The sequence below is a fragment of the Balaenoptera physalus genome (assembly GCF_965194825.1).
Source record: "Balaenoptera physalus genome assembly, chromosome: 14".
NCBI lineage: Eukaryota > Metazoa > Chordata > Mammalia > Artiodactyla > Balaenopteridae > Balaenoptera > Balaenoptera physalus.
This window is the reverse complement of record NC_138893.1, coordinates 9,954,573-9,978,974: the sequence shown is the minus strand read 5'-3', so window position 1 is coordinate 9,978,974 and position 24,402 is coordinate 9,954,573. Positions and strand designations below refer to the sequence as shown.

Sequence of the window (24,402 nt, the reverse complement as noted above, 5' to 3'; positions counted from 1 at the left end):
AATCTGAATCTGACTAAATATCATCTCACCTGGTATTATTAAATAATTTCTGTGGCTGTAACTTCATGGAAAAACTATATAAGCTATTATTAACTCCACAATCATTTCACCAAAATATGTTGGACTTGATCACCTCATTTATACACTACTGACAATGTCATTTGTTATTATTTCATTGATATGATGAGGCAATTTATAAAATAAGAAATAAAGGTGGCCAGTATACATATGAAAAGGTGTTACATAAGCAACAATCAGAGAATTGTAAATGAGAGATTATTTTGGACTATCTTGGCAAAGTTTAAAAAGATGGATAGGGTGCTATTGAGGGGCTGGTGACACTGGCGTTCTCATACGTACATTGTTAGTAGGAGCAGAGATTAGTACAACCTTTCTAGAGGCCAATTTGGCAATACAAGTAAAAACATTTAAAAATACTTTCTTTGATTCAACAGTTCCACTTCTTGAATTTTATCTTAAAGGAATGTAATCAGACAAATGCACAAAAATGCTTGTATATGCATGCTCACTGCAGTGTTGTTTATGATGACAAAAAATTGGAAACCACCTAAATGCCTGCCAGTAGAGAAATGCTTAAATAAATGACGGTAGAGCTATACACTGGGACTCTATGCAGCTATTAAAAAGATAAGATCTGGGCTTCCCTGGTGGCACAATGGTTAAGAATCCACCTGCCAGTGAAGGGGATACGGGTTCGGTCCCTGGTCCGGGAAGATCCCACATGCCACGGAGCAACTAAGCCTGTGAGCCACAACTACTGAGCCTGCGCTCTAGAGCCCGCGAGCCACAGCTGCTGAAGCCCGTGCGCCTAGAGCCCGTGCTCCGCAACAAGAGAAGCCACCGCAATGAGAAGCCCACGCGCCGCAACGAAGAGAAGCCCCCGCTCGCCGCAACTAGAGAAAGCCTGCATGCAGCAACGAAGACCCAATGCAGCCAAAAATAAATAAATAAATAAATTTATTAAAAAAAAAAAAAGATAAGATCTATTTGTGTTGACATGAAAGATGTCCATGATCCATATCAGATACCATTTTTATATTAAAAAGGTATATGCATAGAAAAAAATTTGGTCATCTATAACTTTTTAAAAGCAGCTTTATTGTATAATTTACATACCATACAATTCACCCATTGTTAAGTCTACAATCCAATGACTTTTGGTAAATGCATACAGTTTTGCAAGCATTACCACAATCCAGTTTTAGAACTTTTTTTTTACCATCCAAAGTTCCCGGCTGCTCATTAAGGCTTAACTCTTAACAGTGGTTAGGTTGGGGGTGAAGTCTGGGAGGGTGAAGGCAGGAGGGGAGAATTATAGACAGCTTCCTAGTTTATCACTTCTGTCTTATTTGAATTAATTTACGACAAGGATATACTATCTTTTAATTGAGAAAACAGTAAAGGTTTTTCTATTTTGAGAAGAACAAAAAAAGGAAACAGACTTATACCCTTTGACCGAAATCTACTTCTGGTAATTTACCCTAAGGAATAATCAAATACGTGGAAAAGGATCTGTGAACAAAGATATTTATCAATGTTTTATCTGAAACAGAGAAAAGTTGTTAAGCAATCTAAATATCTCATGATGGAAAAAACAATTACTAATCACACTGAAATATGAAAGGTACAGGATGCAAACATTTATATGCAATCTTTATAATTTTATCCATGTAAAAAAAGTTAATGCACAGCCAGAAAGTCCTGTCTGGAAATATAATGAAATCTTGCCAATGGTTATCTCTGGATGGTGGAATTATAGCACTTTTAATTTTTTTTGTGCATTTCTTCATTTTCCACAATGAGTATGTATTATCTTTACATCTAAAGCCAACTACATAAATGATACTAATTAAAAATAGATTAATTATGGTTAAAAAAAAAAAAAAGAAGAGCAATCCAGAAGTGGCAAGAACACACATTGAAAATGCAATCCACCAGAGGAACCAAGCAATTAATTTCTGGAGTGTGAGCAATGGGGCTCCTGCTGTGGCAGCAGGAGTTCAGACTACGGGCAAGGTGACAAAGTTCACGGCCGTTGGTTGGCTCTGCAGATGCTACATGGAGGGGTATATACCTCCATGAAAAGATGTTTGCCCCGCTGGACACGTGTAAATACCAACTGGAAATGCTGAAGGTTCAAACGCAACAAAGGGAAGACACGATGAGTCACTCCACAACCCTAACAATACCACAAAACCAAGTGGATATGTTGCTCCAAGAAATGGCAGATGAAGCTGGCCTTGATGTCAAAAGCAACTACCACGGGGTCAGTAGGTTCTATAGGCACAAGTGTTGCTTCAATGGAACAGGATGAACTCTAAGAGACTTGCTTGTCGGCGTGATCAAGAGTTAAGTTACAGAACTGGTACTTCTGTTTACTTTACTTGCCTCTAAAATATTTTGTGTGTATATACAGATAAGTTGCAGTCCAATTACACTAAGAACACTATGTATGCCAGAATGCTTAAACACTATTTGTATGTAGTGCTTTCTTTTGCTTTGCTGTACTTCCCAGTACATTAAGAAATTGCAGGGGGAAAAAAAAAAAAAGAAATTGCAGGGAGTTCCCATTTTGACATATTTTACGGTTCTGTATATTATGCGTAAAAGTACGAGGGATGTCTTTTTGTCCATGTCTTTGACAGAGTAGCATTAGCTTGTTGTGTATGAAACATCTTTCTCAAAAGTTAACATCGAAAATCTAGCATGAGGGACTTCCCTGGTGGTGTAGTGGTTAAGACTTCGCCTTCCAATGCAGGGGGTGCAGGTTCAATCCCTGGTCAGGGAACTAAGATCCCACATGCCGTGCAGCGTGGCCTAAATAAATAAATAATTTTTTAAAAAAGAATTCTTCCTTGGTAAGGTTGGTGGAATGAAGCAACATTTTCTTTCTTTCTTTTTTTTTTTGCCGCGCCTTCCCCATCAGGGATTGAACCCACGCCCCCTGCGATGGAAATGTGGAGCCTTAACCACTGGACCACATGGGAAGTCCTTGAAGCAAGTTTTGAAGAAAGTCAGTGGCCTGTATTGGCAGAGAAGGTAGGGTAAAAATAGGAAGAACGTTAGAAGATCTTAAGAGTTAAATTTACCTTACTTAGGGAAAGATGCCTATATGTAAGTGGTATAATGAAAATCAGTTTGTGGAAGATGTATGTGGTGTGTGTGTGTGTGAGAGAGAGACAGACAGACAGACAGTCATGAGGAAGGGAGATGAGGAGATGAGTCAGGAGAGCAGTATACAATCTTTTTGCTTCCAAGGATATCCTTTTATTATTTTTCCATAGCCATAAAGAATTTTATTCCCCAAACTGAACTTATTAAACAATAACTAATTCACTTCTCCATGTTTATGAATCAAGACATGAATAACATCATATGTAATCAAATCATGTACTAGATTTAAACACTGGCCCACTCCCCTCTCATTACTCAGGATGGGTAAGAATGACTGGCTTCATCACTGGGACTGTGCTGATTTAAAAATAAAGAGATTACTCCACGTGGAGAATCAGATCTTATCATGCAATGGCCCACAGGATCAAGTCAGGAAACCAAGATGGCCCCTCGCTCCACCATGGAATATTCCCTTGGAACAGCTCTCAAATTAAGGCAGAGGCCTACGATATCTAGATATCATCAAATCAGCAGCTCTTGAACATTTTGGTCTCAGGACCCCTTTATATTCTTAAAAATTATTAAAGAACCCCTAGAATCTCGTGTTTATATAGGTCATATTGATCAATACTTATCATATCAGAAATTAAAATTGAGAAAAATTTAAATATTTATAATAAATAATAATGAACTCATTACATGTTAACATAATTTTAAAGAAAATAAAACCCAAAAGTTGTTGTACATTTGTGCAAATCAATTTGATGTCTGGCTTAATGGAAGATAGCTGGATTCTCCTATCTTCTACATTCAATCTTCTGTGACAAATATCACAACACATGTAGATATCACATATCCTATAGCCTCTAGTGAGCTCCACTATATACACATGAGAGCATGGGAGTATAAAAAGCAAACAACAGGGGCTTCCCTGGTGGCGCAGTGGTTGAGAATCTGCCTGCCAATGCAGGGGACACGGGTTCGAGCCCTGGTCTGGGAAGATCCCACATGCCGCGGAGCAACTGGGCCCGTGAGCCACAACAACTGAGCCTGCGTGTCTGGAGCCTGTGCTCCGCAACAAGAGAGGCAGCGACAGTGAGAGGCCTGCGCGCCGCAATGAAGAGTGGCCCCCCGCTCGCCACAACTAGAGAAAGCCCTCGCACAGAAACGAAGACCCAACACAGCCAAAAATAAATAAATAAATAAATTTAAAATTAAAAAAAAGCAAACAACATTTTCGTATTACCAGGAAAAGAGTTTTGACCTTGTGAATTTCTTGAAAAAGTCTCCAGGACGCCCAGGAGTCCCCAGACCGCACTGTTAGAACTGATGAGTGGGGTCATTACTAATGGTACCCTTTCCAAGGGCTCCAAACCCAGCTCTCAGCTTGTTCCCTGCTTTCCTACTTCCCCTTGTAAACCAGTGTCAAGGCTTCCATTCACCTTCCAACCTAACTGGTCGTTTGAAGGTCTACAAGCTCCAGGGCATCTCCATGTTCTGGTCCCCTTGTTGGTCTCCAACACCACCAAGTCAAACCTGGACTAATGCCTTTTCACTCAAGTCAGCTCTGCCAACCATCTCATCATTCTCTCACGCCTCAAGACCAAGAACCTCTCCCTCCCTGCCTTCTCCTCCGCGTTCCATATGTGACTGGTCAGAAATCTTGCTGATGCATCTTAGATCAACTCAGGTTCGCCCACTCCTCTCCTTGACCCATTCCTGTACGCTCTAATTCCTGCATATCTGATAAATCAGTAATTTATGGGACTGCTTTTCCTGCTCCCAAATTCTTCTTGTCTGTTTGTTCATGCTGTCTTGCAAACCACTGCCAGACTTATCTTACTAAAGACGGGCATGCCTTGTGACCAGCTACAGACAGTATAACCCATCAACCACTAACCTTCCAGGAGCCATCTTTCATGACCCTCCATGTAATGTATTGCATCGTTTGGCTCCACATCTTCAGCTCTCCCTGTATCCATGCCTGTTACCACCACGGCGGGGGGGGGGGGGGGGGGGGGGCGCGGGGATGACCTGCCTCACCCACTGACTCTGGGCTCAGCCATGAGACTTGCTTTAGTCCCTGAGAAGTTAGGAGGCATGACCCAAGGGAAGGCTTGGAAAAGCACTATGCATTTCCACTTACTCTCTTATGCTTCTGACATCTCCATGTAAAGGAACATGCTTAAGCTGGCCCTCTGAAGCAGCACCATCCAATAGAATTTTTAGTGGTGATGGATACATTCAACAGCAGCGTTGTCCAATCTAGTGGCCACTAGTCACTAGTGAGGATGTTGAGCATTTGAAATATGGCTAGTGTGACTCAAAAGCTGAAATTCTATTATTATTTCATTTTAATTAATTTAAAATAGCTATACATGGCTAATGACCACATTAGGCAAAACAGCTGTGGAGGTTGAGAGACACCCCCCCTCCCCCAGCACCTCCCAGAGCAGAACCAGATCATCCCAGTTGCTCCTGCTGAAGCCGCCCTAAATCAGCCCACCACCTGTGGAGTCCAGACACATGAGCAACAAGTGCTTATAGTTATATGCCGCTGACGTTTTTGTGGTTGTTTGTTACACAGCAAGAGCTAACTGATACATTTATCCCCTGACCCCACCTGCCTATCCCAGACTGAACCCTCCTATTCCAACAAAAACACTCTGCTCCAGTGGGGTCATATTCCTCACTTTCCCAGCATATACCAAGCTTGTTCCCATCCTCATGTATTTGCCCCTGCAGTACCTCCCACCATGAATGGCCTCTCCATTTCCCCCTCCGCCTACTGAAAATGGACCTGTCTTTCAAGTCTTAAATGTAACCTCCTCTGTAAAATCTTTCCTCACTACTCTAACTCACAGCAACCCCTTGGGTCCATCACATGTTTTAGGTCCGATGCTTGAAAGCATTATGAGTCAGACACAGACGGGCTGAAATACTAGTTTGGGTATTTTTAACTGATGCTATGGCCTTGGGTAATTACTAATTATTGTTATTATTTCTTCATCTGAAAAAAAGGGGGCACGTTGTCTTGAGGATTAAATAATGTAAAACTAGCAAGTCCCTGACACATGTAGATGTACTCATCCAATAATCATTTTCCTTCTCAGTGGGTTTCCTTTCATTTTCTTAATCTAATGTCCAGAACAGTACAGACCACCTAGTTCATGCTCACACGTCCTGTCAATTCACCTTTTCACTCAGGGCCATGTGAGGGTTTCCATCAGCTCAAAAGAGCATCTACAAAACTGCAGATACTGGTGGGTGCTGTGATGTGGCACCAGATCCTCATTCAGCTCCTGGGAATGCAGTCCTCAGCCCTCCTCTTCGATAACTGACTCCGTGGAAAAAACTGCCTCACCCGAGGGTCACACCTCGGTCCAGGGCAGCCCTTATGGAACCACGGATCACTGTAAGGACACGGAGGTCCATCCCTCTCAGGAGACTTGAGAGAGCTCTGAAGGGCCATCCCACCTCCAGAGCTCCCAGGGGACTGGCTGGATGCCCTTGCTGGCCTGCACTGCAGCTCCGCCACTCCGCTCAATCTTTCTTCACTGCCCTCCCTCCTACAAGTGTGGATCTGAGAAGCTCGCCCTAATGAAATAACCTACCTGCTAATCTCCATCTCAGAGTCCTTCCTGGGAACCCAACCTGAAGCACAGAAATAAGATGCAAAGAGACCTCTGGGAGTCTTTCTCACTGAAATGCAGATGAAAAACCCAAATTGGCTCAGAAGGTGTGGACTGACGGGAATCACTTTTTAGCAATCGATTTTCTAGGTCTTTAGAACGTAATGTGGTTAGTCTGATGCCACAAGTAAAGAAGGGCAGGAGGGCCCTAATTTAACATAGGGGTTCATGCATAGAATTCAGTGGGTCTGTTAACCTAGAGAGAAAAAGAAATTTCATTTTAATTTTCAGTAACCCGTAACTGGTATTTAGCATTTCCTTCCATTATAAATGTAGGCAACAAAACACGGTAGTATTAGCACTTAATGACCTTGCCACTAACAGCAGTCACAGATATTCTCCTATCACATTATAGTCACAGTAGGTGTCTCTGAATATTGTTTACAGTCCCCATGACCTTGAAAGTTCCGGCATTAGCTGATCGTACACTGGATCCACTGCTACACCTTGCTATTTAATACGGTTTAAAAAAAAAAACCACATATATTACTTAATACAATTTTTAAAAAATATTTTAACTCATTTTTCAACAGAATTGATCTCCTTGGCAATCCTGTGGATTTTATCTTATGCATTTAAAAACCTAAGGCAGGGTCTTACAGGCTACAGCAGACTGCGCAAGGAGGTCAGGGCAGTCAGCCAACAAGGGGACACCCTCTGTCGGTGGAGACTTCAAGGACTCATTCTTTTTGGGCAAAGCCGACAAGCTCCACGTGGGTGTTGTCCCGGGCGAAGTCTGCCCCGGCCAGAAGACGAGCACAGCCATTTCACCGGCAGGACAAGCTCCAGCCGCTGCTGGCGTTGTTCCCTCCACTTCTGGAATGCACACAGCTTTATATGAAATCCACATGGTGCGCGGCAGCGGCAGGCGGCGGGACGAAAGGACTTTACCAAGTTGACAGCGTCCCCGAGCCCGGCCAGTTCAGAGAAGGATCCAGGGAGCGAAAGGTCCCTGTCCCGCTCCCCATCTGGCCGCCCTCCCCCCGCCCCCCATGGTGACAGTGCTCGGCTACAGGAAATTGGATCACCGGGGCGCCCTTTCCCAGCCCTTAACTTCGGACTGAGAGCAGAATCACTGCCAAGGCACATCCGGAGTCCACACACACAAATGCAGGGGCTGTCGGCTACATTCCCGGGGCGGAGAGCCCGGTTTGGCGGTCTTTTCCTGCCCCGGCACCTACGGCAGTCGCAGGGCCCGCGCGCCGGCTGCAACCCAGCTCTGGCCTTTGCCCTGCGCCCGCGCCTGGTCCCAACCGCACCGGGACCTGTCCCCAAAAGGCAGGGGACAATGGCGAGACGCGGACCGACTTCTCGGAGGCGACGCGGTCACACAGCCGCCGGAGTGGAAACGCCGCCCGGGTCCCGGGGTCCGGGGTCGCGGGGTCCCGGAGTCGGGCAGGGCGCGCACGGGGCGGCGCAGACGAGACGAGCTCCCCAGACCCGAGTGCCCCTCGGGCGACAGTGACCAGGCGGCGGGGAGGCGTCGGCGGGCCGGGCGGAGGCGGGAGCCCCCTTGGGCTTGGAGACCGAGCGCCGCACCCCGCGCCCCGGCGGCCTGCGGGTCCGGGTCCCCGCCCACGACGCTCACGTCCGTCCGGCTCCGCGGGCGCCCCCGGCCCGCCCGGGCCTTCCTTCCGACGCCGCGTCAGCCCCCCGCACCCTCCCAGACAACTGCCCCCATCTCCCGCCCGGGGTCGCACTCACGTAGACCGAGTTGAGGTCGGATTTGTCGAAGAAGCGGAGCGCAGTGCTCAGCTCCAGGGCTGGGGAGACGCGGTCGTCCCCGGCCTCCAGCTCCAGGTCGCCCTGCCCGGGGCCGAAGGGAAAGAGCTCCTGGCGGCTCAGGCAGCCCCCGGGCCCCGCCAGCAGCAGCTGCAGCAGCAGCGCCCGCGTCCACGCAGCTCCGCTCCGGCGGACCGCGGCCAACATGTTCCCGGACTGCCGTCCCGCAAACCGAGGGGCTCTGCGGCCGGAGGCTGAGGAAGGCGGAGATGTAACCGGACGCCCCTCGGCAGCCCCTCCGCGTCTCCCGCCTCCCGAGGTTCCCACCCCGGGAAGCAGGGGAGGGGAACCGAGGGGAGATGGGGAGGGCCCCGCCCCGTCCACAGGGCGCGCCGCGGAGGCTGCCCAATGGCCGCGAGGGGGAGGGCGAGGGGCGACACCTAATCCCCCAGCCGTTCTGCCCGCGTCGTCCTCCTTCCCCGCGGGGTGATGGGCGCTGGTGGCCCCGATTCCCGAAACCAGCCCAGTTCCCACCGAACGACCCCTCCGGGAGTAGGAGCGGAGGGCCGGGCTCTGCAGCATTATCCTCTGCCCAGGGCTAAGTCGTGGAGATCGGGCTACGCGGAAACGCTCAGGATTCGGGGACACAGTCCACCCCAACGCTGCTTGGTGGCGTCCGGAGGTCGGACATGGTCAGACTGGTAGGAAGAGGGGGTAGTAGGTGCTGAGGATCAGCAAGAAGGGACCGGGCCAGGAGCATGGCCATTTACTCATCCCTCCATTCTTTCAGCTTAATTATTGAGTGTGGGAGCCTATGCTTGGTAATGGGAACTTCGGCCAGAAGTCGGGTCCAACCCCCAAAGTCATGAGTGTATCACAGTGTTAGGCGGGGTGGAGCCCCCAAGTGATAAAGGACATCGGGAGTGGAATAACTGGTCAAGGATCGCATCTTTGGGGATATGGAAATCAAACCACGTCTTCCGGAAGGGATAGAATTTCACCAGGGGGCTGCAGAAGGAACTTTCTAGAAGCTGGAGGGCTGAGCTGTGGGTGGAGTCAAGGTGCCATCCCCCGGTGGAGAATTCGGGAAAGGAATTCCCGAATTCCAGTTCGAAGTAAGTTTAATACCAAACCTAGGAATTGGAACTCGCTCTAACCCTCACAGGAGAACTATTGAGAGTTCTTGACAAAGGGAGATAAGCGACGTAAGTGGTATCCGAAATAATCCGTTGGTCATTAATTTGGCACTGGGTTGAAAGAAGAGACACAGAGGTCATCAGAGGATCGCTGAAAGAAAAAAAAAAAAATAGGGATGAGGAAGGAAAAGTGGAAACCGAGAAGAAATGAATCTAAAAGGCATTACAGTGAAAGAAGGAATAAGACCTGATTATAAATTTGATATGGGGGATGGGAGAGGAGAAAAGTTTAAATTGGGTGGAAGGTTTTGAGCCTGGAGGATTGCAAAACCTGTGTTGCCTTTTGAAATCAGGGAATGGGAGCTGGGAAGTTGGGAGTTGGGTATGTGTTTGATGCCAGACCTGTTAACCTGGAGGAGTCAACAGGGTATCCCCCGTTGCCTGTTGCCCACTAAAATTAAGGACCTGGGACCCAGTTTGGGAGAATCCTCCCAATAAACAGCAAGTTCTCTATAATGTTTAGGGAGCATGAGTCCAGTAGAAAATATGAAGAAAAAGCCAACGAAATCCACCATCGTTTTGCAATCACAATAACCCTAGGAGACAGAAACCATCCCCACTTTACAGAAGAGAGACAGGAACCCAGAGAGGTTTAAGTCACTTTGCTAAGGTCACACAGCTGCAAGCCTGCCCGGGACCCAGGGTGGCCTGGTTCCCCTTTCACCACTACACTAAGTGGAGGCATTATTGCTACGTTTTGTTTCTCTTGATGTTAAAGAGCGACTAACGCTGCCTGCCTGCAATCTGTTGCCAGATCCAGTGGCTTTTCTTTCAGTTCCCTCCCAGAATTGCAGCGCCTGGAGCCTGGAGCCTGGAGCCTCCGTCCTGCCCCAGAAGGACTTCCTACTCTACCCCATGCCATCCGTAGCCTCAGCTGCTGCACCGCCCATCTCTGGGCTTCTGGGCCCCAGCTCTGCCCGTTCCAACGGAGAGAACCCCATACAGAGGCTCTTCTTTCTTCCTCTGTGCTCACCTGCACAGGCCCCAGTTTTCCCAGTGTGCGCTCAGCCAGCCCCATCCGGCCCGTCCCTCAGACTCACCCCCTTCCACACCCCCATCCCACCTTCTGTCTCACATCAGAGCTGGCTCTGAAGCCGCTGCCTGTCCCTGGAATGCTCTCACCCCCTCTCCCGAATTCTCTGCCTTTTTAGTACGCAGACAGCTTCTGTAACTCCTATTGGTCCGTGGAATTTTCCTCGGCTAATACAGAGCAAGAGCTGTTCTCCACTCAGCGGGTAGCTTGGAGTCCAGTCTGGCTGAGGCCTGGGCTCTGCCATTTACTAGCCCTATGAACTTGGGCAGGTTTCTATATCCTCCTCGTTTGCATGGCATGTTCATTCCCACAAACAAAGCATCGTTATGGGAATGAAATAAGATCATTCATGGAATGCTCCTAGCACAGAATCGGAGCATAACGGAAGCACTCAGTTAATATTAAGCCATCATTATCATCTAAATGTATGTTTTTCATGATCCTTATTATTTCCACAATTAATAAGAATCCACTCTGTGTCAGATACTGTAGTAGGAATTCGAAATACGAAGACCATTAACTCATAATCCCTTTTTTGAGCAGCTCATAGTCTACTGGGAAAGACAGGCACAACATTAACACAGTGGGATGTTTAACAGATACACAGAGAACACCAGCGAATGCTCCTTGTTGAACGCCTGCTTCTGCTAGATGCTTTATGGAGCGTCGAATTTAATACTAATAACAACTGCACAAGCTAGTAGCTTTGTAGTAGATGTAGGGAAAATGAGGCCTGCAAAAGTTAATGCGCCCAGTTTCACACAGTTGAAGAGCCAGGATTTGAATCCCAGTGTATCTGAAACCAAAGTTGATATTCTTTCTACCACACCCTCCTGCCTTTCTGTAGAAGGAGAGCTTTCTCCCTCAATTTCCATCCACAAAACATATTTGCTCCCTTGTTTATACACAGTGTTCACGCTCTATTTATGTATGCTTCTGTTCCCTAATTTCATTAGTATAGTCTTGCTTAAGTTAGTTTGGTATATACTGTAAACTATCTGTCATTTCCTATTTATAGCCCTGCCCTCACCACACATTGCCTGGTGCTCTGGGGACATGACATCTATACTGTGCCTCCCGTTAGGACAATGTGGGCCAGGTGCCAGCCACTCCTTTAGAATTTATAGTTTCAACTACATTTAGCGTGTAATCAATAATCTTCATCATAGAATATTTAATTTCATATTTTGCTCTGGTCATTTTCTAAGTGTATTTAATACCTAGATGTTTTTCTCTAGTTGTTTTATGCGGGGTCTTTTTCCCCAGATATAAGCTCTTTGGGGCGAGGATCATGTATTCTGTTTCTTTTCCAAAGTTCACAGAGCCTAGCACAATGCCGCATGCACGTTTATAAAAGTCAACAGTTTGAGAATTCAACAGTACTTTTAAGACTCATTTGAGGGACTTCCCTGGTGATCCAGTGGTTAAGACTTCGCCTTCCAATGCAGCGGGTGCGGGGTTAGATCCCTGGTTGGGAAACTAAGATGCCACAGGGCAACTAAGCCTGCGCGCCACAACTACTGAGCCCGCGCACCTCAACTAGAGAGCCCACATGCAGCAAACTACAGAGCCCACGCACTCTGGAGCCCGCACACCACAACCGGAAAAGAGAAAACCCGCACGCCACAACTAGAGAGAAGCCAGCACACAGCAACGAAGATCCCAAGTGCCACAACTAAGACCTGACGCAGCAAAAAAAAAAAAAATCATTTGATATCTGCAGTAGCAATATGCACCCACAATTAAATGACTACATCAGTTTTTTTTTTTTTTTCTTTAAATTAAACCCTACTTTTGAGACATGTACTCTTTCATTGACTGCTGTGATGGGATAAGGCAAGAAGACAAAATTTAGGAAGCAGACTATACCTATAAGAAGCCAAGGTAACTTTTCTATTTGACTTATTTCAGACAAATGTCCAGGCAACTGAGTGGAAAAATAGCTCAGTTGTCTATTTCACTGAAGGAGACATCTGTTATAATCTAACTCTCCTGTGAGGTTTGGCCACTGACCACATACGGCCATATTTATTCCTTTATTTACCAGATGTCATGCAGAGTTCAGCGTATCAGTGTTTCAATTCCAGGGGAATTCACTTAACTCATGAATAAGGTGATTGCTATTTTAAACAACTTAAGCTCAGTTGTTATAAGGTTATCCTAAATTAAGTGACCATCCCTACCAAAGGATGAGAATCAAGCAGGATTTGGTGCTCAATTTACTGTATTTTCAAAGGAGATTTGGATAAAAAGTACTTGGGGGAAACACATTATGTCCATCGATGTGTTTGGTTTGGAAGATACCACAGTGTTCAGGATAAAGTGTAATCCTTCTATTTCTACATCCTGTTTTCATCTGGACATTTTGCTGGTTCATTAACATCAGACCTCCAGCATAACCTGCCTTTTGTTGTTGTTTTAATATTTTATTTTGATTTATGTAATTTGCAGACTTACATAAATGTTGCAAGAGAAATACAAAAAGTTCTCATATACCCTTCACCCAGATTTCTTCTTAAAGTTTTACCATAATTGCTTTAATTCTGTCTCCTTTCTCTCTCTCTCTCTCTCTCTCTCTCTTTAGATAAATAGATAGATAGATATACACACACACAAATTTTATCTAGACTATTTGAGGATACGTTTTAAACATGATGTCTCTTTACCTCTGAATACTTTAGTGTATATTTCCTAAAAACTGGAACATTCTCTTACATAGCCACAATACAGTTGTCAAAATAAGGACATTAACACTGGAGTTAACTTTGATCAGTTGATTAAAGTGGTGTCTGCCACATTTCTCCACTTGGTTTTTTCCTAAAGTAAAATTAATTAGTAATGTTTCCTTAAGCACCAGAATTATTACTCTTATTATTAATAAAGACTTATTATCTTTCCCATTTTCAGGGTTTGTAAAGCATCTGCGTATATTGAATTCCATTTCCAATCACTGTTTTTCAAATTTTTCACTTCATACCATTTTTCTTCTATATTTTTTTCTCTCCAAAATAATTTGTGAGAGTATTTTGATAACTACGTCATGTTCCAAGACAATGTTCATCCCAAGACAGTACTACAGAAAACTTAGGAGATTAATCCAAAACGCTTATATTTATGGCTTCTCAGCTGCAGTTCACAATTTTCTTATTCCAATAATGGATTTTCATATGTTAATTTAATCACCTTTATGATTTTTTTCTAGCTTTATTGAGATACAATTGACAAAGTTGTATACATTTAAGCTGTACGATATGATGATTTGATATACATACACATTGTGAAATAATTACCATAATCATGTAATAAACACATCTGTCACAATTATCATAATTAACACACCTGCCATTTCACATAGTTACCATTTTTTGTGTGTGTGGTCAGAACACTTAAAATGAACTGTTTTAGCAAATTTCAGGTCTACAACACGGTACTGACTATAGATAGTCACCACGCTGTACTACATCCCCAGAACTTACTCATAACTGAAAATGTGTACCCTTTGACCAACGTCTCCCCATTTCCTCCACTTTCCCGCCCCTGGCAACCACCATTCTACTCTCTGTTTCTATGAGAGAATAGCAAAGATTTTTAATATTGTATGTTTCATTGAAAACAGTAGTGACTTGTGATAGATCACACTCATGGCCTAAGATTGTTAAATATCACTCAGAGTCAAGTGCAAGTAAAGGTATTATTTCTTCTTAATTTTCTTTTGTTAATAAACCTCCATAAGGTCCCATTTCCATGTGGTAAACTTTATTGTAACAAAAATAAACAGATCGAATTTGCATAATTAACTAAATTCGGCATAAATTGTGACGACTGATGGATTATAATGTAGTTCACTGTAGCTGACTGTACTCAGTCACAGCAAGAAGGTCGTTAAGACCACGATGACTCATTACTTTGTGTTAGCTAATTAGATGAAAAGTAATTACAAAAGTATGTCTGTGAAAAATGTCTTTGTTGGAATGGGATTAAGCAATCATCGCCATTCAGCCTCTGGTTCTACGTTTGATGCTGAGACGAGCTAACCACTGAACAAAGTGAGTGGGGAACAGATTTTCTAAAAAAAAAAAAAAAAAATTGTAACGTTTCCATATGACATCAAGTATGCTTAGGGAAATAAAGTAAAAAACATACATTGAACTAGAACTTCTTTGAACAATCTAGTTCTGTGGTATGGGCTACATGTCATTTCCTTAGTGCTTAGATGCTGTGCTTAGAATCTGTACCTCCTGGGCAATATTGCATTGTAATTTCTTCTCTGGATATTTTATCTTTCTACAAAATACACTAGGCAACTGCCTTCATGGAATTATTTTAGAGGGTACAAAAAACTCCTCCAATTCCTATTTACCCACTGGTTTTAATTTTGTTTGTTGAACTTGAGGTTTTCCTTCCAATTAAAATCAGAGGCCACTCAGGCTGGTGCAACGTCACGCCACGCTGGCCTCTGCCGCTGCAGGCTCACCCCGCATCCGTACCCCTCCCTCCCCCCGGCCTGAGTGAGCCAGAGCCCCCGAAGCAGCTGCTCCTTTAACCCCGTCCTGTCTGAGCGAAGAACACATGCCCTCAGGCGACCTACACGCAGAGGCGGGGCCAAATCCAAAGCTGAATCCCAGGAGCTGTGCAAACAAAGAGGAGAAAGGGAAATCTCTCCCAGCAGCCTCAGGAGCAGCGGATTAAATCTCCACAATCAACTTGATGTACCCTGCATCTCTAGAACACCTGAATACACAACGAATCATCCCAAATTGAGGAGGTGGACTTTGAGAGCAACGATATATATATATTTTTTACCTTTTTCTTTTTTTGTGAGTGTGTATGCGTATGCTTCTGTGTGTGATTTTGTCTGTATAGCTTTGCTTTTACCATTTGTCCTAGGTCTCTGTCCGTTTTTTTTGTTTGTTTGTTTGTTTTTAGTATAGTTTTCAACGCTTGTTATCACTGGTGGATTTGTTTTTTGGTTTGGTTGTTCTCTTCTTTCTTTCTTTCTTTTTTTTTAAATTACTTTAAACATTTTTTTAATAATTATTTCTTGTTTTTTATTTTAATAACTTTTTTATTTTATTTTATTTTATCTTTTTCTTTCTTTTCTCTTTCTTTCTTTCTTTCTTCCTTCCTTCCTCCCTCTCTCCCTCCCTCCCTCCCTCCCTCTCTCTCTCTCTCTCTCTTTCTTTCTTTCTTTCTTTCTTTCTCCCTTTTATTCTGAACCATGTGGATGACAGGCTCTTGGTGCTCCAGCCAGACCTCAGGGCTGTGCCTCTGAGGTGGGAGAGCCAAGTTCAGGACATTGGTCCACCAGAGACCTCCCAGCTCCACGTAATATCAAATGATGAAAACCTCCCAGAGATCTCCATCTCAACGCCAAGACCCAGCTCCACTCAATGACCAGCAAGCTACAGTGCTGGACACCCTATGCCAAACAACTAGCAAGAAACGAACACAACCCCACCCATTAGCACAGAGGCTGCCTAAAATCATAATAAGGCCACAGACACCCAAAAACACACCATCAGACGTGGACCTGCCCACCAGAAAGACAAGATCCAGCCTCATCCACCAGAACACAAGCACTAGTCCCCTCCACCAGGAAGCCTACACAACCCACTGAACCAACCCTAGCCACTGGGGGCAGACACCGAAAACAATGGGAACTACGAACCTGCAGCCTGCAAAAAGGAGACCCCAAACACAGTAAGTTAAGCAAAATGAGAAGACAAAGAAACACACAGCAGATGAAGGAGCAAGGTAAAAACCCACCAGACCTAACAAATGAAGAGGAAATAGGCAGTCTACCTGAAAAAGAATTCAGAATAATGATACTAAAGATTATCCAAAATCTTGGAAATAGAATAGACAAAATGCAAGAAACGTTTAACAAGGACTGAGAAGAACTAAAGAGCAAACAAACAATCATGAACAACACAATAAATGAAATTAAAAATTCTCTAGAAGGAATCAATAGCAGAATAACTGAGGCAGAAGAACGGCTCAGTGACCTGGAAGATAAAATAGTGGAAATAACTACTGCAGAGCAGAATAAAGAAAAAAGAATGAAAAGAATTGAGGACAGTCTCAGAGACCTCTGGGACAATATTAAACACACCAACATTAGAATTATAGGGGTCCCAGAAGAAGAAGAGAAAAAGAAAGGGACTGAGAAAACATTTGAATAGATTATGGTTGAAAACTTCCCTAATATGGGTAAGGAAATAATTAATCAAGTCCAGGAAGCACAGAGAGTCCCATTCAGGATAAGCCCAAGGAGAAACATGCCAAGACACATATTAATCAAACTATCAAAAATTAAAGACAAAGCACAAATATTAAAAGCAGCAAGGGAAACACAACAAATAACACACAGGGAATCCCCATAAGGTTAACAGCTGATCTTTCAGCAGAAACTCTGCAAGCCAGAAGCGAGTGGCAGGACATATTTAAAGTGATGAAAGTGAAAAACCTACAACCAAGATTACTCTATCCAGCAAGGATCTCATTCAGATTTGACAAAGAAATTAAAACCTTTACAGACAAGCAAAAGCTAAGAGAATTCAGCACCACCAAACCAGCTTTACAACAAATGCTAAAGGAACTTCTCTAGGCAGGAAACACAAGAGAAGGAAAAGACCTACAATAACAAACCCAAAACAATTAAGAAAATGGTAATAGGAACATACATATCGATAATTACCTTAAATGTAAATGGATTAAATGCTCCAACCAAAAGACATAGACTGGCTGAATGGATACAAAAACAAGAGCCGTATATATGCTGTCTACAAGAGACGCACTTCAGACCTAGGGACACATACAGACTGAAAGTGAGAGGATGGAAAAATATATTCCATGCAAATGGAAATCAAAAGAAAGCTGGAGTAGCAATTCTCACATCAGACAAAATAGACTTTAAAACAAAGACTATTACAAGAGACAAAGAAGGACACTACGTAATGATGAAGGGATCAATCCAAGAAGAAGAGATAACAATTATAAATATTTATGCACCCAACATAGGAGCACCTCAATACATAAGGCAAATGCTAACAGCCATAAAAGGGGAAATCAACAGTAACACAATCATAGGAAGGGGACTTTAACACCCCACTTTCACCAATGGACAGATCATCCAAAATGAAAATAAATAAGGAATCACAAGCTTTAAATGATACATTAAATAAGATGGACTTAATTGATATTTATAGGACATTCCATCCAAAAACAACAGAATACACTTTCTTCTCAAGTGCTCATGGAGCACTCTCCAGGATAGATCATATCTTGGGTCACAAGTCAAGCCTTGGTAAATTTAAGAAATTGAAATTGTATCAAGTATCTTTTCTGACCACAGTGCTATGAGACTAGATATCAATTACAGGAAAAAATCTGTAAAAAATACAAACACATACAGGCTAAACAATACAATATTTAATAACCAAGAGATCACTGAAGAAATCAAAGAGGAAATCAAAAAATACCTAGAAACAAATGACAATGAAAACAGGATGACCCAAAACCTATGGGATGCAGCAAAAGCAGTACTAAGAGGGAAGTTTATAGCAATACAATCGTACTTTAAGAGACAAGAAACATCTCAAATAAACAACCTAACCTTACACCTAAAGCAATTAGATAAAGGAGAACAAAAAACTCCCAAAGTTAGCAGAAAGAAAGAAATCATAAAGATCAGATCAGAAATAAATGAAAAAGAAAGGAAGGAAACGATAGCAAATATCAATAACACTACAAGCTGGTTCTTTGAGAAGATAAACAAAATTGATAAACCATTAGCCAGACTCATCAAGAAAAAAAGGGAGAAGACTCAAATAAACCAAATTAGAAATGAAAAAGGAGAAGTAACAACTGACACTGCAGAAGTACAAAGGATCATGAGAGATTCCTAAAAGCAACTCTATGCCAATAAAATGGACAACCTGGAAGAAATGGACAAATTCTTAGAAATGCACAACCTTCCAAGACTGAACCAGGAAGAAATAGAAAATATGAACAGACCAATCACAAGCACTGAAATTGAAACTGTGATTTAAAATCTTCCAACAAACAAAAGCCCAGGACCAGATGGCTTCACAGGCAAATTCTATCAAACATTTAGAGAAGAGCTAACACATCCTTCTCAAACTCTTCCAAAATATAACACAGGGAGGAACACTCCCAAACTCATTCTACAAGGCCACCGTCACCCTGATACCAAAACCAGACAAAAATGTCACAAAAAAAGAAAACTACAGGCCAATATCACTGATGAACATAGATGCAAAAATCCTCAACAAAATACTAGCAAACAGAATCCAACAGCACATTAAAAGGATCATACACCATGATCAAGTGGGGTTTATCCCAGAAATGCAAGGATTCTTCAATATATGCAAATCAATCAACATGATACACCATATTAACAAATTGAAGGAGAAAAAACATATGATCATCTCAATAGATGCAGAGAAAGCTTTTGACAAAATTCAACACGCATTTATGATAAAACCCTCCAGAAAGTAGCCATAGAGGAAACTTACCTCAACATAATAAAGGCCATATATGACAAACCCACAGCCAACATCGTCCTCAATGGTGAAAAACGGAAACCATTTCCACTAAGATCAGGAACAAGACAAGGTTGCCCACTCTCACCACTATTATTCAACATAGTTTTGGAATTTTTAGCCACAGCAATCAGAGAAGAAAAAGAAATAAACGGAATCCAAATCAGAAAAGAAGAAGTAAAGCTGTCACTGTTTGAAGATGACATGATACTATACATAGGGAATCCCACAGATGCTACCAGAAAACTACTAGAGCTAATCAATGAATTTGGTAAAGTAGCAGGATACAAAATTAATGCACAGAAATCTCTTGCATTCCTATACACTAATGATGAAAAATCTGAAAGTGAAATTAAGAAAACACTCCCATTTACCATTGCAACAAAAAAATAAAATACCTAGGAATAAACCTACCTCAGGAGACAAAAGACCTGTATGCAGAAAACTGTAAGACAATGATGAAAGAAATTAAAGATGATGCAAATAGATGGAGAGATATACCATGTTCTTGGATTGGAAGAATCAACACTGTGAAAATGACTATACTACCCAAAGCAATCTACAGATTCAATGCAATCCCTATCAAACTACCAATGGCATTTTTCACAGAACTAGAACAAAAAAGTTCACAATTTGTATGGAAACACAAAAGACCCCAAATAGCCAAAGCAATCTTGAGAAAGAAAAACGGAGCTGGAGGAATCAGGCTCCTGGACTTCAGACTATACTACAAACCTACAGTAATCAAGACAGTATGGTACTGGCACAAAAACAGAAATATAGATCAATGGAACAGGATAGAAAGCCCAGAGATAAACCCACACACATATGGTCACCTTATCTTTGATAAAGGAGGCAACAGTATACAATGGAGAAAAGACAGCCTCTTCAATAAGTGGTGCTGCGAAAACTGGACAGCTACATGTAAAAGAATGAAATTAGAACACTCCCTAACACCATACGCAAAAATAAACTCAAAATGGATTAAAAACCTAAATGTAAGGCCAGACACTATCAAACTCTTAGAGGAAAACATAGGCAGAACACTTTATGACATAAATCACAGCAAGATCCTTTTTGATCCTTTCTGACACCTCCTAGAGGAATGGAAATAAAAACAAAAATAAACAAATGGGACCTAATGAAACTTAAAAGCTTTTGCACAGCAAAGGAAACCATAAACAAGATGAAAAGATAACCCCCAGAATGGGAGAAAATATTTGCAAATGAAGCAACTGACAAAGGATTAATCTCCAAAATCTACAAGCACCTCATGCAGCTCAATATCTAAAAAACAAACAACCCAATCCACAAATGGGCAGAAGACCTAAATAGACATTTCTCCAAAGAAGATATACAGATTGCCAACAAACACATGAAAGAATGCTCAACATCATGAATCATTAGAGAAATGCAAATCAAAACTACAATGCGATATCATCTCACACTGGTCAGAATGGCCATCATCAACAAATCTACAAACAATAAATGCTGGAGAGGGTGTGGAGAAAAGGGAACCCTCTTGCACTGTTGGTGGGAATGTAAATTGATACAGCCACTATGGAGAACAGTATGGAGGTTCCTTAAAAAACTAAAAATAGAATCACCATATGACCTAGCAATCTCACTACTGGGCATATACCCTGAGAAAACCATAATTCAAAAAGAAAAAAAAAAAAAAGAGAGTCATGAACCACAGTGTTCATTGCAGTGCTATTTACAATAGCTAGGACATGGAAGCAACCTAAGTGTCCATCGATAGATGAATGGATAAAGAAGATGTGGCACATATATACAATGGAATATTACTCAGCCATAAAAAGAAATGAAATTGAGTTATTTGTAGTGAGGTGGATGGACCTAGAGTCTGTCATACAGAGTGAAGTACGTCAGAAAAGAAAAACAAATACCGTATGCTAACACATATATATGGAATCTAAAAAAAAAAAAAGGTCATGAAGAACCTAGGGGCAAGACAGGAATAAAGACTCAGACCTACTAGAGAATGGACTTGAGGACACGGGGAGGGGGAAGGGTAAGCTGGGACAAAGTGAGAGAGTGGTAGTGTATATATGGACATATATACACTACCAAATGTAAAATTGATAGCTAGTGGGAAGCAGTCACATAGCACAGGGAGATCAGCTCGGTGCTTCGTGACCAGCTAGAAGGGTGGGATAGGGAGGGTGGGAGGGAGGGAGACGCAAGAGGGAAGAGATATGGAGATATATGTATATGTATAACTGATTCACTTTGTTATAAAGCAGAAACTAACACACCATTGTAAAGCAATTATACTCCAATAAAAACGTTAAAAAAAAAATCAGAGGCCACCTACGTTTGTGAGTTATGAAAAGTATGTTTTGGCATAACAGAGAATTTCAAGGGGCTAAAAGAGGTATGAGAGGGCGCCATTGAGGACTGAAAAATAAGAGTCTGGAAGAACCAGAGTGCTTAAGACACAATTGGCCTATTTCACAGGCCCACTGGGGTCAGCCAGGTGTATCCATTCAAATACTGAGGACACGGCATACTTTTTGATGGGTTCATTGATGCCAAATGATTTTATCTAGCATTTATAGTTACACCTTTAATAAACTATACTGATCACTTATTCATCAATTAGTATTTACTGAGCACCTACTATGTACCTGACACTGTTCTAACAGTGCTGTGAATAAAAATGAATTAGGAACAAAATTAGGATAAGAATTTACATGGGTGGGTGTCAGAGGTAGTTTTATTTAGGGTGATCAGGGAAGTCCTGTGCAAGGAAATAGCTTTGCAGCCGAGGCCTGAGGAAGTGAGGGAGTGAGCCACATGTGCGCAGCGTGAAGGAGCATTCCAGGCGAATGTCTGGACAGGGTTGGGCTGCGGTGCAGGGCACCGCAGATTTAAAGTTCCTGAGCAAGAATGGGCCCCCTCTAGTCAAAGAATAGCGAGCGGCTACAGGTAGGTAGAGCTGGCCCTCCGCACCCACCGACACATCACGCTGTGGCCCCGCTTTACTGAGTCCGACGGGGTGCTACGCAGCCCCACTCCTGCGGGATGCAGTCACCTCCTTTAGGTGACTGGGCCAAGAGTCACACTGCAGCCTGAGTGTCTTCCCACCCATCTTCCTGCTTCCTCCCTCTCCTTTCACAGGTATGAGACCTGCACTGAGTCCGGTCCTCCTTGCCCCCTCCTGCTCCCTTTATCCTCCCCAGGCCGAAGAAAATGGATGAGGTTTGGGGACTGGCTCACTCACCACCTGGTGGGCAAAAAGGATGGTTACATCTGTGCCATTTACAAAGTATGTATCGTATATGTGATGTCATCTAATCATTACAGCAGCCCTGTGTCTGTTCCACTTTACTCGTGAGGAAACTGGGACTCAGAGTATTTAAATGGTTTCCCAAGGTCTCAACAGCTAATAAATGTTATAGCTGAGGCTAACATGCCTTCTTCTAGCTCCAAACACAATACTCTTTCCACCCATGTAATGATATTCAAGTGTTTGTGTAAACATTTTTAAGGCAACATAAGACTTACTCAAATACAAGTATTTTTTTTTGGATTCGAATCTGTTCAAATATGCCAATATTCTATACAGGACTGCCACTAGAGTATACATACACCACTTTATTCCAGAGCATGTGGGATCTTAGTTCCCCGACCACGAATGAAGCCGCCCCCCCTGCAGTGGAAGCATGGAGTCTTAACCACTGGACCGCCAGGGAAGTCCCATACACTTAGATTCACTTTTTTTCAGTTAACATGATAATGTCATGACGTTCCATGTTGTGACATAGCTTTCATAATTATAACTTTGCAAACATTGCATTTATTTGAGCTTAATTTATCTGACCATTTCCCATCTGTTAGCGTTTAGGCTGTTTCCTTTTTCTTTTTTTGGCTGCTATTAAAAAACATCTGCAGTGAATATTGCTCTTTCTCTCTGGGGATTATTTCTTCAAATCTTTTACCCCAAATAGGATTACTGGGTCAAAGGATGAGAACATTTTTTACGGCCCTTGATAATGTATTGCCGCTGTTGGGAGTGAGGGGTAAGGCGAGTTGAGAGGTAGAATGTGGACAAAATCACCACCAACACTGGAGAAACAAGGCCTGTGCCTTTTAACCTTTCTACAGAATCAGCTCAAATCTACCTCCTGCAAAAATCCTACCCAGACCCCTCCCCAAGAGAATCCATCTCTCCCTTTTCTGCACCCTATTAGATCAATGATTGTAGCAATATCTCATCTTGGTTGAGAACTCTTTAATTTACAAAGTATATCTACAATCTCATGTAATCTGCAGGAGTATTTTAATCCTCATTTTACAGATGAGGAAACTGAGAGTCAGAGTAAATACCTTGCTCAAGGACACTCAATTAGCAAAAGGCAATGCTAGGTTTTCAAATGCAGGGCTCTTCCCTTTACAGAGCTGTAAAAGAACAACTCAGATCAATAGTGAACTTTTTGTCTTTGTCCGAAGTGGTTACCAGGTTGCCATGGGACAGTAAGGTGTGGGGGGAAGGGGCTGCAGAGATGGACAATCATTGATCAAAGCTGATGATCTGCTGACTGTCGGGATTGGGCTGTCTCTCCAGGCTCCATTCGGGATCATTCCCATCGCTCCACTTAATTCTGATTACAAACAGTCCATTCCTTATGCACAAAGTTATAAGAAAAAAGAAAATTTAAACCCAGACAATGGAAACAGATCACGAAGGGACATTTCAACCCTCTCTTCCTTCTTTTTTTTTTTAAATTTATTTTATTGAAATATAGTTGATTTCTTTTTCATATTCTTTTCCATTATGGTTTATCACAGGATATTGAATGTAGTTCCCCGTGCTATACAGTAGGACCTGGTTGTTTAACCCTCTGTTCATTCTAATGCTAGGAAGAAACATACAGCAGTTTGACCCATGTCCTACTAATGGCTGAGTGGCCCAGTGGGGAAAGACCTGGCCTAGAAACTGTGCATGCCAATGAACTTGAAAACCAACAGATTCTGTGATATGAATAGTTTTGTTAAAAGTATCCTCCATATTTACCTTGTGAGAGGCTTCTGGG

At 42.8% G+C, this 24,402-nt stretch overlaps 1 protein-coding gene across 2 annotated transcripts in view; it reads right to left on the bottom strand.

Annotated features, from left to right (window-relative positions):
* The window catches only part of NID1 (nidogen 1), a 94,256-nt gene extending 85,364 nt beyond the window's left edge, over positions 1-8,892 (bottom strand). Inside the window, exon 1 of one of the 2 annotated variants that reach the window (XM_082423112.1) lies at positions 8,532-8,892. In XM_082423112.1, the coding sequence (XP_082279238.1) occupies positions 8,532-8,756 (225 nt within the window). In that variant the 5' untranslated portion in view covers positions 8,757-8,892. The remainder of the gene's footprint in view (positions 1-8,531) is intronic. The other variant, XM_082423113.1, reaches the window with a different exon arrangement.
* Between the last annotated feature and the right edge of the window lie 15,510 nt (positions 8,893-24,402).